An 11,996-nucleotide genomic window follows, 5' to 3' on the forward strand; every position below is an offset into this window, starting at 1 on the left:
CTGAGCCGAAGTCGGAGACTTAACCGACTGAGCCACCCAGGCGCCCCTATTAAGTGTATTGAAATACTAACTTCAGGAAGAAATGTTTCCAGCATGAACTCAGACCCTCAACAAAAGAACAAGCGCATACAAAATTAAAAAGTGCAGAAAGTTCTCTGGGCAAGGGAGAGCTAGAAGTAATATTTAAATTAGAAAACTCATGAAGGACACCAACAGTGCCTACTTAGAAAAACACTGTGAACGCTTGTGTTAGCTCTACTGCGGGCAACAGAGCGGCTCTCAAGCTCGGCACCAGGTAAGTGCTGTTTCCACACCAACTACTAAAGCCTAGGTTCTTCGGCCCAAGCTGGTGGTGGTCACTGGTCCTCGGAACTTCCGGTCTGCCCGTTCTGCCCCTGCTGCAGCGCCGCTGCCGGCCCTCTGGGAAGGCCGCCTGCAAAGACACGCAATACCAGTCTCCCTCTCCCCCCGCCAAGTCACCTGAGCGTTCACAGTGCTCAGACATCGTCAGAAAACCTGAGGCTCAACACTGCACCATCTGCCGGTAATTCCAGCTACTTTGGGGTGATTTCATCATTTGATATCTGTTTTCTGCACATCAATTTACACACAAAATTAGCTCCTCATTCATTCTACCATGGAGGAGGAAGGGGTCCCGGGCCAGATGAAGGCTCACCTCTACTTGGGCTGAGCTGTGCCACCGCCGGCTTCAACTCCACACTGCTCAGCACCGGTCTTCAACTCAGCACTCAAAACCTGGGGGAATGAATTGACGCACCTCTAGAGAGGCAACAGATACCAAAGACAAAACAGGTAGCAGTTCTGATGAGGAGAGCCCCGACTACAAATCCAAACTCCTGGAAACTTCCTGGAGATGCCTTTTTGTAAATTAAGCCATAGACGTCCAGAAGTCTTAAATTGGCTTCTTTGGTCACGTCACATCCACTTAGTCACATAGTTTTAAACATCACAAACCTAAAGCTTCCATTTTAAAGGGTGAGGAAAACTAAATCTCAGCAGATAGGCGGGATTTGCTCAGGATTACACAGCAGTGAGGTAAAAAGGGAACCCCTGGGTTACCTCTGCACTCAGCTCCACCACCACCATGAACCATAATCAGCATCTGGGGATACTGCCAATAAAGGTCAAGGGCTACAGTTAATCAGATAAAACTCCCCCTATCTGACCTAACCGGAACTTCACCTAAGTTAACAGCGATGCTCACTCAACCACCAACCTCCCGAGATGAAAACCTACTTACCTCCAGGCAGGCCACTCATCATCCCTCAAATCCTCAGATGCAGTGATCGCATGCTGGCAGCCCCTAATTGGCAACCTGGGTGAACACAGATGACAAGGGTCACTGTTCACACCAAGATTCCCCAGGCCACCTGGCAGCCGGGGAGGGCCTCTTGACCGCAGTCAGCCAGGAACTGTTATCGTCAGTTATCGATTCTGACGGCACTTCCTATTAAGTGATTTCATCAGAGCAGTCAAGCAGCCCCCCCACACTCCCCAGTACTGTTCCAGACACCTGGACACGAGCCCATATTGCTCGAGAACCAACCAGGCTGTAAGCCGTTCTCAACAACACATTGTGATGGAGCGGTGCACACTGTTACAGCCCAATACACACACTTTACAAAACGTTACAAGTCGTACATCCCACCCTGCCTAGACGAGGTCCTACCTCAGGAAGGGGCCTTGCTCCCGGCTTGAAGGCTCAGCAATGGGTCGGCCACCTGGAACACGGAGGGCGACACGTTTTCTGACAGTGATGTTCGAGCACACTGTTGAGGCTTCAGCGACTACGGTCAGACAGGCATAAAAATCGTCAGTTGTCGATTCTGACAGCACTTCCTAATCCCGTTAGCATCAGGGCGGTCGGCCGAGCCGCCCTCGTGGCCCCATCACCAACCTCACCCGCGCAGCGCGCTCGCGTGCAGGCCGACCCGCGCTTACCCAGTTCTCCGGGGGGTGGCGCGCTCACCACGGCGGGTCTGGGGGACGGGGGCCCGGCCTCGGGGACATCAGGATCCTAGGACGGCGGCGGCCCTGGGGGATAAACACGCACGTGGGCCTTGGGCCTTGGCTCCCGGCGCGGCCTTGAGCGACTCTTCCGCCACCAACGAGCCCGCCACGAAGCCCGAGCCGCCCCCCGCCTCCCCCACATAAGCTTCCCGAAACCTTCTTGGCAGAAATTAGGAAGCTTCTAGTTCATTCACCCTTGCCGCCAGCTACAAGGCCAAACCACACTGACCACTCACCTCCATAAAAACTCTAACGGAAAGGTCGCCTTAGCTGCGTACCCTGCCTTTAAGGAGTCGGGATATTCCATTCTTCACAAAAGGGAGGGTGATACTGGCAAAGACTCACGGGAACTTCCCGCCCATTTAACGATGCGGACTCCGCCCTACCATCCCAGGCCACCCCTCTCCTTTAAAGCCCATGGTCTCTCCCACGGCCCCGCGGTCTGGGTCTCGCAGCGCAGGGGGTGCTCCAGGGCGCCTGCGCCGGGGCTGGCGTGCCGTCGCGACGAGGCCCTGGGACCCAAGTCCCTGATTGCTGGGGACTCATTTGTCCCTCATCTCACCAGCAATGTAAACCCCTCCCTCTGCAAATGTTTTCCTTTCACCATTTGAACGCCCTCAGGTCTTGCCGACTTAAAAAACACTTAATTCGTGCGCATTTTATAAACAATTAGTACACCAAGGAAGAGCAAGTCATTTGGACTGGAGAACATTGAAAATGCTGTAGCGAGACAACTTATGAGCTGATCTTAAGGATTTTAGTGGGGTGGGAGTCAGGGGCTTCCAGCAAGAGCCAAATCAGGGGGGTCAAACATGCAAGTCCATCACTACCTGAAGAATATGGTAAACGTGCTAAGGAGAGCACGGAGGACAACAGGAGTATGGGGGAAGCGGTGTCTGAACATGCTTGGGCAAAACCCTGGAGGGCTGAGGATGCCAGCTTGGGTGTCCTGTGTGCCCTGGGGGGGCGTTTTAAGCCTTCAGAGCACACGGGTAACAGGTTTTTCTTCCCTCTTAAGAAGTCCCTTCTGGCGGCCCTGCAGAACAGCTTGTAGGGGTAGGAAGTGAGCAGGTAGCCCAGAAGGAAGAGAAACCAATAATCCAGAGCCTGAACGAAACCAAGGCGCTCAAAGGTTTTGAGAGATACCTTGGAGATGGCTGGAAACTTCGGGAAAGGCCAGCTTGCGCTGCCACACAGCTGTCATGACAGCGGGCACAGCACTCAAGAGCCCTGAGGCTGGGGGGCAGCAGGTAAGGGTCTCCTGCGCCCTGGTTGAGGGTGACAGTAGCACAGTTCCGGATGGAGAAATGCTCACAGAGACCTGCAGATGTCAGTCAGCCCAAGAGCCCACTACCTCTGCTTAAATGTTTCCCAGAGAGGTAGTCTTGAGAAAATATTTATTTATTTGCCAGCAAAGTTCCCTGGAGCCCCAGAGCCAGCAGATAGGGTGGCTGGCAGAGAGTCACTGGCTCTGTCCTGCCTCTGCGCAGGACATCAGTGGGACTCCAGGAGCTGGAGGGACAGGTGGTCTTCCTCGGAGGCAGTGTCCTCCTCTGGTCGGGAGGCCAGGCCAGGGTTCTTCGAGGTGCCTGTAAAAGGGATGAACAGCATTGTGGCTTGGGCCTTGGGCTGTGTCCCAAGGAGGCCACAGCCATGAAACCACAAGCCCTGTGAGCAGCAGATCCTCCTGAGGTTCCCGGCAACATACCCGCTCCTGCAGGCATCTCCTGGACCCCTGCTTTGTGCCTATCAGGGACTTCCTCCCAGGAGCCTAACGTCCCTGGAGGTGACAGCCTTTTGTGTTAGAATCTGGAACACCTGAGGCTTGCTGTAGAGCTGGAGAGAAGTGAGAAGTAGGTGTTCAAGGAGCTCAGGGGAGAGAAGGGACCCAGCCTGTAAGGAAGGCATATTTGGACACCCAAAGGGGGCAGGAATGACAATTGGGCAGAAAGCCAAGGAAAGCGAAGAATGAGGGGCACTGTGGGGGGGACTGGCTGTCACATGGAGGAAGGGAGGTGTGGAAAACGGCCTGGACTACAGTGATGCATCTACACCCTGAGGGGTGACGCCTTCCAGGCAGTGGGAGGCGCTCAGTGCGGGCCTTGTGTAGCTGTGTCTGCGTTAGAAGGATAAGCCTGGCGCAGGAAGACTTGTCTAAAGGGTGGTGCAGAAGGGGCTTTGCAGCAGTGCAGAGGCCGGTGACATGAGGGCTGGGGGCAGAGGAGTGAGTGGCTGCCAGGGAGGTCCCGAGGACACTCAGCACCAGGCAGAGACTCTCCAGGCCCCCTGCCCAGGTGAGGAGGGGGCGGGGTGGTACACGCAGTACGCCGTCCCTGTTGGGGGTGTCCTGTTAGAAGCCCCAGCAGGTGGTGGGTGTAGGGTGCTTGCCCAAGATACAGGGCAAGGGGGTTTTCAGAGTCTTGGCCTCAAAGCGATGGGGTGGCAGGACTCAGAAGAAGGGAGGCACACCAATAGGGCAAGCAGTAAATCTATCAGTTTGTGAGGGCGATGGTCAGGGCCCCAGGAGCCTGGGAAACCAGAGGCTGGAAGAAGCATCCCTACACAGGGGTCAGAGGTGACACAGGGGCTGTTTGGGGGGGGGGGGTGTCCAGGTACAAACAACTGGGGTCTGCTGGAAAGAGAATGAGAAAGAGGAGGAGAGCCAAGCGCAGACCAAGTGGGAGCTACTGAAGATTCCAGAAGGGGCATGCTGTGGAGACAGCTAATCCTCCGAACAGGCCTCCGAGTGAGAGGAAGGAGCCAAGGCCAGGCTTGGTGGAAGGCAGCAGGGTGGAGACGGGAGGGGCCTCCCCACACTTGAATGGCCATGACCATGAGGAAAGGCCTAGGATGTGGCTTCTCAGAGGCTTGGGAATGGGGGGTAAAGCTGGGAATCAGCAAGGCTGGCCGTGCAGGTGGGGGCGAGCCAGTGGGGGCTCAGGTAGATGCCCCCTCAGCTGTGGGATAGGTGCAGGGGGGTCCCTTTCTAACTCTTTCTCCCGCTGGGTCCCCAGGCTCGGCCCAGGCCTGGGACTGGAGGACGCTGAATGGGCAAAGGGTGCGGCTGACCGCAGCTGGCCAGGAGGAGGGCACAGGAGCGGGGGTGGTGAGGGCAGGCAGACAGCGTCAGAGTGTCTCCTGGGTGACCCTCTGAAGACAGGCCAGGAGGAGGTGGGAGTGTAGAGAAAAGGAGGGAAGTGCTGTCTTAAGGGGGGCCGGGAAGCAGCCATGGAGGCGGTCCTCTCCGTGGCCGTGTGGCCGCGTAGACGCATGCACACACACACACAGTCACGCACATACTCTCTCTCCAGAGCAGGGGCTCTGGTCCGTGGCTACTCACCAGTGACAGGGCCGCCAGGCCCTGATGGCTCTTCACACACTGTCGGCAGCGTCTGCTCCCATGAAGCCCAGTTCACTTCCTCCACCCTGAGGACAGAGCAGCCCTGATGCTCCAGGAAGCCACCTGTGCGGCCTGCTTGGCCCCAGGTGGGGGTCCCAAGGAGACCCAGGACAGCCAGGAGAATGGGGTTTCTCCGCCCTTCTCACTGACACTGGGCTACCCGCCATCCCACCCGGGCCACATCCAGGTGGCCACGTGTCTGCGGTGGCAGAAACGGGCATCTCTCCCCTCAGGCTGTCCACAGTCACCTGGGCCGCGCTGAACACCCAGAGAAGAGTTTAGATCACCTGTGTCTTTGTGTTCCGTTCTCTGGAACCACTTTGTGGCCACTTCACATGCCCAGGACCCTCCCTTCTCCTTGCTCAACTGCTGTCTCATAAACCCATGTTTCTGGCTGTGCATCTGTCACCAAGTTCTCTCTCCAAGGAAGACATTGTTTTCTATGGAAGGGTCGTAGACTCTCCGGTCAGGCTGGGGGAGTTAGGAGGCCAGAGCAGACCAGCCAGGGCAAGGCCAGTGTGCTGGAATTCTGGGGTCCCTCTGGCTTCTTGGCCTCCTCAGTGTCCCTGCTTCAGGCAGGAAGGAGCAGGTCAGGGCCCACCATGGAAGGGATGGGCGGATGGCAGGCCTGGGCCTGTGACATGTGGCATCCCTGACCTCGCCTGCCCAGGGAGGAGTGCCCTGGTACTCCTGGGCCCTGCCTGTCCCACCAGACCTACCTCCTGACGGCTGTCCCCTGGCTTTTAAGACAGTAATGCTGACCTGCCCCATGCAGGCTCCAGGGTCCACTGGGTCAGCAAGGCCCCCAGGCCGTCCTCCTCTGCCTCCTTCACTCACCGGAAGCACCAGCGCTCATCAGGGCTACCATCCGGCCTGCTCCCAACAGTAAGCTTCACCCCCGCCCGCCGCTTCTTCCTCCTGCACCACCAGTAGCCGTTCTCCATCTCCAGGACAGAGATGGCTTTCTGGGGACAAAAGACACATCAGACAGTAACCAGGAAGGCACTCTGTGGCAGTTTGCCATATAACCCCAAGTCTGCTAAGCATGTGGGTTTGAATCCAGCTAACCTCTGATTACTTGTGTGATGTCAGGCCCTCAAGCCCTCTGAATCTCAGTTTCCCCACTTGCAGATGGGAAGTCAGCACATAATGACTGCTCAACTGTGACTTTACCGATTCCAGAATTCCACACCAGCGGGCGCGGAATTTTATTTGCTCCACCCACACACGTGCCTGCCCACCAGCACACGAGTGAATTAGGTGCAGCACAGAGCTTTGCCCATGAGGGCCTGGCTCAGAGAAGATAGGGGGCTGCCCAAAGTCAACAGCAGATTGGTAAGAGTCCGGCCTTCGGGGCAAGGCTTTCTGAGCACCAGCTGCCCACCCCCAACCCTCCAGTCAAGAAGCAGCTATTGCTCCCTCCATGAAAGGCATATGTCCTATCAGCCCCCTGCTACAGGGGCCTCTGCTCCCCAACCCCAGGACGGCACATCCTGCCTGCCTCACCCACTAATACAACTCCCCTGACTGTTTGATGAAGACAGACTGGGAATTGCATGAGGCCAAGGATCTGATCTTGTTCTCTGCCATGTGTTGAACACCAAAGAACTAAGCCTAGCTCCCGGGTAGATGCTCAAGAAATACTTGATGATGATAACGACTAACCCTTTCAGCACCCATTCTGTGCCAGGCACCGCCCCAAGGACTTCAGATCTATGAGCCCATCTGGTCCTCACGACAACCCGAGGAAGGAAGGAATGGATCAGGGGGCCCAGCTCAGCCGGGGCCTGCACACTCCTCACCGGGCCCAGAACTTGGGGGAAGGAGGGGAGCCCCCGCCCCGCAGCACCTGCAGCTTCCAGATGCTCCAGCTGTCGTTGGTGACACTGTTGACGGTCTCGCTCATGAGGGCGATGAGCATGTTGAGCAGCAGAATGTAGGTGAGGAGCACGTAAGCCAGCAGTAGCAACAGCACTACTCCGCGGAAACGCAGCTGGTCTTGGAAGGCCAGCTCCCCCATGCCGATGGTGAACTTGAAGAGCTCCAAGGAGGCGTCCAGGATGCCACCGTAAGGGGATGAGCTGCCCCCCTCATCCTCCTGTCCTGCCCCAGGCTGTGCTGCCTCCGTGATATTGGGGCCTGGGGGGACCCCGGAGTCCCGGGCTTCCCGACTCAGGCTCACCAGGCCTGCAGGAGGGAGAGAGAGGGATCCTCAGCCTGGGAAGATGAGGGGGCAGTCTCAAAGGCATACAGAGTGGGCAAGGGAGAAGGAGGAGGAAGCAGGGAGGGGAGGGTCCTTACCCACAGCGAAGCCGAAAAGGAAGACTAAGTAGACCAACAGGAAGCGGAGTAGGTCCCGTAGGATGACCTAGAACACATACCCCCAGGGGCCAGAGTGGGCGGCCGGGCCAGCGGGAGTGACTCATGATCCCTGCCTCCACCCTGAGCATGGCTTTGCATGGACACACCACACACACACACACACACACACACACACACACACACACATACACACACACATGCATATGTGGGGCCGTGTGGAGCTACACTGAATAGACCGGTCTTTTAAAACAGCTACATCAGATCACATCCCTTTCTTGCTGACGACTGTCTGGGGTGAAAACATGAAACACAGAATTATCATATGATCCAGAAATTCTACGTCTGGGCATATACCTTAAAGAACTGAAAGCAGAGATCCAAACAGGTACATGCACACCCCTGTTCACAGCCATGTCACAATAACCAAAAGGTGGAAATAAGCCAAGTGTCCATTGGTGCATAAAGGGATAAACAAATATGTGGTATATACACACGGTGAAATACTTTTCCGTCTTAAAAAGGAATGAGGTTCCAATACACACTACAGTATGGATGAGCCAGGAGGACACTGTGCTGAGTGAAATTAACCAGTCATCTCCTTCTCTTTCTCTGCCCCTCCCCCACTCATGCTCTGACTTTCTCTCTCAAAAAATGAATAACATAAAAAAAAGAAAGTAGAATGGTGTTGCTAGGGGCCGGGGGAGGGGAGTAGGGAGTTCATGTTGAATAGAGGGGACAGAGTTTGAGTTGGGGAAGATGAAAAAGTTCTGTAGATGGATGGCACTTAATACAGTCCTCTAGGAGCGCCTGGTTGGTTCAGTGGGTTAAGCGTCCGACTTCGGCTCAGGTCATGATCTCAAAGTCTGTGGGTTCAAGCCCCGTGTCGGGCTCTGTGCTGACAGCTCAGAGCCTGGAGAGCCTGCTCAGATTCTGTGTCTCCCTCTCTCTCTGCCCCTCCCCCGCTCACTCTCTGCTCTGTCTCTCAAAATAAAATAAAGACATTAAAAAAAATTTTTTTAAACACAGTCCTCTAAAGGTAGGACAGTACTATGAAGGTACTTAATACCACTAAACTGTACACTTAAAATGATTAGATCGGGGAGCCTGGGTGGCTCAGTCGCTGAAGCACCCGACTCTTGGTTTTGGCTCAGGTCATGATCTCATGGTTGGTGGGATGGAGCCCAGCATCAGGCTCCGGGGCTGAGGGTGGGGCCTGCTTGAGATTCTCTCTCCCTTTCCCTATGCCCCTCCCCCACTTGCGGTCACCCATGCACACTCTCTCAAAAATAAAAATAGATTATTAAGATGGTATATTTTGTAATGTATATTTTGCCACAGTTAAAAAAAGTTTTAAACCTCCGGGGCTTCCAGACCCCTCTCCACGGACAACGAAGCTTCAACTTCCTCTTCCCACTCACTCTCTGCAGCCTCCTTGCCCTGCCCCACACACCCCAAGCTCGTTCTGGCTCCTGGCCTTTGCCTCCAATGCTTCCTCCCTGAGTCTGCGCTGGCCGAATCATGTTCCTGGTCTCATCCGTCACCTCTTCAGGGAGGTCTCCCAGACTGTCCCATTTAAAGCACCTCATGCCCTGTCATTCCCCCATGGCTCTGGTCTATGTATTTCCGCCATAGCATTGAGCAGCCTGTAATGTTCTCATTTGTTTCTCTTAGTGTTTCCATCTCTCACCAGAACATCAGCTGCAGGAGAGCTGAGGACTTGTCTGCGTTGCTGGCAAACAAAGCAGCATATTCCAGCACTTAGAATGGAACCTCAACTTTTGTCGAATAAATAAATGAACACAGACACATCCAGATGCCTGGGACACAGGCACAGAGATGAGCTTGTGTGTATAGTCTCTACTCCTTCGGATGCAAGGACGCGCTAGCCAACACACATTTGTTCTTGTGTTCGCTCACACTCATGCAGGGCACAGCCCGCTGAGGGGCCGGTGTGTGCACGCTCATGCGCAGGCTTCGCATCTGGGTTTGTGATGCGAAGGCAGACGGACTCGTGTTCTCCTCCACCCTCTGGAGGGGGGCGCCTGCCTGCTAAGGCCAAAGGAGTCCTTCTCTCACCTTCTGGATCATGACACTGTAGATGCCTGTGTGTTGCAAGCCACGTGTATAGTAAAGCAGGTTCAGCCAGGCCAGCACCAGCGAGGACACAAGCAGAGGCAGGTACCACTCGATGGCCAGGAAACACAACACCTGGGACAGCACCGTGAGCAGGGCCTGGATCAGGCTGGGTGGGGACAGAATCCCGGTCAGCTTGCAGGCCACCTGGAGAGCTCCCCGCCACGTGCCCCCTCTGGCCGGCACTGACCACCTCTGCCTCTCCCACCATCCATCCGTCCGGGTGGATGAGAAGTTCTCTCTCTGTCTGGGACTGGACCCAATCAGGGCAAGTTACTTAGCCTGTACGGGCCTCAGGTCCGTCCCCTGTAAAACGGGAGGGAATAGTAATAGCGCCTGGCTCACAGAGCGTTTGTGCAGATTCAGTGAGCCACAACATGTAAAGAGTTCAGGCTCCAATGGTATGCAGCGAGCGCTCAGTGCATGTAACTGTCATGAGCACGAGGAGCCCCAGCCTGCGCTTTGGTCCAGGCCCCTGGCTCCAGTCCTCGCCCCTCCAGCCTGGCGCCTGCCACCACACCAGCCTCCCCCAGAGCTGAGACAGGGGAAGGGAGTGAGACCCCACGTACAAGAGGATTTCAAAGTAGCTGTCCACGAACGAGATCCAGATGAACAGACGGCGTCTCCAGAAGTACCACAGCTGTAGGGGGAGAGGGCCGGGGTAGGGGGTGGGAGTGGGGAAGAGAGGAAGGGGGCGAAATTGGTGTCCAGGCCACAGAGCAGTCCTGCTGGGCTCCCCACTGCTGGCCTGGCTTTGTGGGAGTCTCACCAGGACCCCCTCAGGGGCTCAAGCAGCATCTTGGACTTTTGCAGGGTAGGGAGGGGAGCTCATGGATCCTGCTGAAAGCTGAGAAAGCTTTGAAGCCTGTTTGCAAAAAGTGTAGCCGCCCACAGACACCTGGACAAGGCCAGGCGCCTCGGAGCTCCCTGTGGATCTGCAGAACTAACTCCCTCCCTCCTCGGGGCGAGAGGAAGAGCAGCTCTACCTCCCCTCACCCAGGCCTCACAGGGACCACCGTCCTGGGATTGTGACTCCACGGGAGTCATCTGCGGCCCCACAGGGACCCCAGAAAGCACAGTACGGAGGGACTGGCCCAGAACCCAAGGCCCTCAGCTGCCCTGAAGCTGGAAGGGGTGGGACTCGGTATAAGATTCCTTCCCTGGAAATGAAGAGATTGCGGTTAACTCACTCTAAGGCCCTCCTAGGGGAATTCTAATTTGCTTCTGGGAGCCACACGGAGTCCTGGAGGTGTGGGGTGCAGAGGGGGAACAGGAGGAGCCCTCACCTGGCCCACGAGGAGGTAGACGCCCCCAAGCAGGATCAGAATGTGGCCCAGCAGCAGCATGGAGCCTCCGGCAGTCACTTTCAGGGGGAGGAAGGCCTGCTGAAGAGACACTCTGGTAGGACCTAGGGCCCGAGTCCCCTCCCAACAGGGAGATTCCTAGCTGAGGGCCCATTCTGGGCGGTAGCTGCTGCAGCCGCCCCACAGACCAGCACAGGGAACATGGGCTCCCGGGCAGGCCCCCCCAAGGATTCTAGCCCATTGGAGAGGCACACTGTGCAGTGGTTAGCACGGTGGGTTCAGATCCCATCTCCCCCCACTGACAGCCTGGGTGACCCTGGGTGGGTGACTTAACCTGTCCGTGCGTTCATCGTTCTCAGAGGGTTGCTCTAAGCATTAATTAAATAAGTTAACGCGTATCACTCCCTGGAAATACATTCTCACTTGCTGGGTAAGCACCCAGCAAGAATTAGCGTGGTTTTCCCCATGGTGCTGGCCTCGGTGCCCACCAGCTGCGTGAGCTGCAGAGGGGGGCTGGGCAATCCCTGCCCCCTTCTCCCAACCTCCCCCAGGATGCGCCCCCACCCACCAGTACCTTCTCCAGGGCTGGCTGGTGGTAGGCCACAGCGGTGAAGAGGAACGTGTATACCAAGTAACACAGGAAGTTGAAGAAGAATCTGGGCATGAGCAGGTCCCATTTCGCCTGAAGCAATTTGTTCAACGGCTCCAAAACCACCATTTGGTGGCGGTGCTGGGGAGGGAATGTGAGAGCTGGTACACATGGGAGTCTGAGCAAGTCAGGATTAATGCGGGGGGGGGGGGGGGGG

At 56.2% G+C, this 11,996-nt stretch overlaps 1 protein-coding gene and 3 non-coding genes across 4 annotated transcripts in view; all 4 read right to left on the reverse strand.

The window, feature by feature from the left end:
• Window positions 1-160: 160 nt before the first annotated feature.
• Window positions 161-11,996, reverse strand: part of TRPV2 (transient receptor potential cation channel subfamily V member 2) — a 17,920-nt gene continuing 6,084 nt past the window's right edge. The window contains exons 4-17 of the mRNA XM_029928876.1: window positions 11,765-11,957; window positions 11,173-11,268; window positions 10,456-10,526; window positions 9,830-9,995; window positions 7,733-7,799; window positions 7,281-7,618; window positions 6,269-6,396; window positions 5,372-5,457; window positions 3,178-3,620; window positions 1,963-2,055; window positions 1,691-1,808; window positions 1,262-1,336; window positions 677-756; window positions 161-433 (exon numbers count right to left, since the gene is read on the reverse strand). Of these exons, the coding sequence (XP_029784736.1) occupies window positions 3,526-3,620; window positions 5,372-5,457; window positions 6,269-6,396; window positions 7,281-7,618; window positions 7,733-7,799; window positions 9,830-9,995; window positions 10,456-10,526; window positions 11,173-11,268; window positions 11,765-11,957 (1,240 nt within the window). The 3' untranslated portion in view covers window positions 161-433; window positions 677-756; window positions 1,262-1,336; ... (1 more) ...; window positions 1,963-2,055; window positions 3,178-3,525. The remainder of the gene's footprint in view (window positions 434-676; window positions 757-1,261; window positions 1,337-1,690; window positions 1,809-1,962; window positions 2,056-3,177; window positions 3,621-5,371; window positions 5,458-6,268; window positions 6,397-7,280; window positions 7,619-7,732; window positions 7,800-9,829; window positions 9,996-10,455; window positions 10,527-11,172; window positions 11,269-11,764; window positions 11,958-11,996) is intronic.
• LOC115283125 lies at window positions 506-579 on the reverse strand. Its single transcript, XR_003904933.1, has one exon. It is a non-coding gene; the product is annotated as a small nucleolar RNA SNORD65 (small nucleolar RNA).
• LOC115283107 lies at window positions 1,421-1,492 on the reverse strand. Its single transcript, XR_003904916.1, has one exon. It is a non-coding gene; the product is annotated as a small nucleolar RNA SNORD49 (small nucleolar RNA).
• Window positions 1,813-1,883, reverse strand: LOC115283108. Its single transcript, XR_003904917.1, has one exon. It is a non-coding gene; the product is annotated as a small nucleolar RNA SNORD49 (small nucleolar RNA).

Source organism: Suricata suricatta, chromosome 17 (assembly GCF_006229205.1).
Source record: "Suricata suricatta isolate VVHF042 chromosome 17, meerkat_22Aug2017_6uvM2_HiC, whole genome shotgun sequence".
Classification (NCBI taxonomy): Eukaryota; Metazoa; Chordata; class Mammalia; order Carnivora; family Herpestidae; genus Suricata; species Suricata suricatta.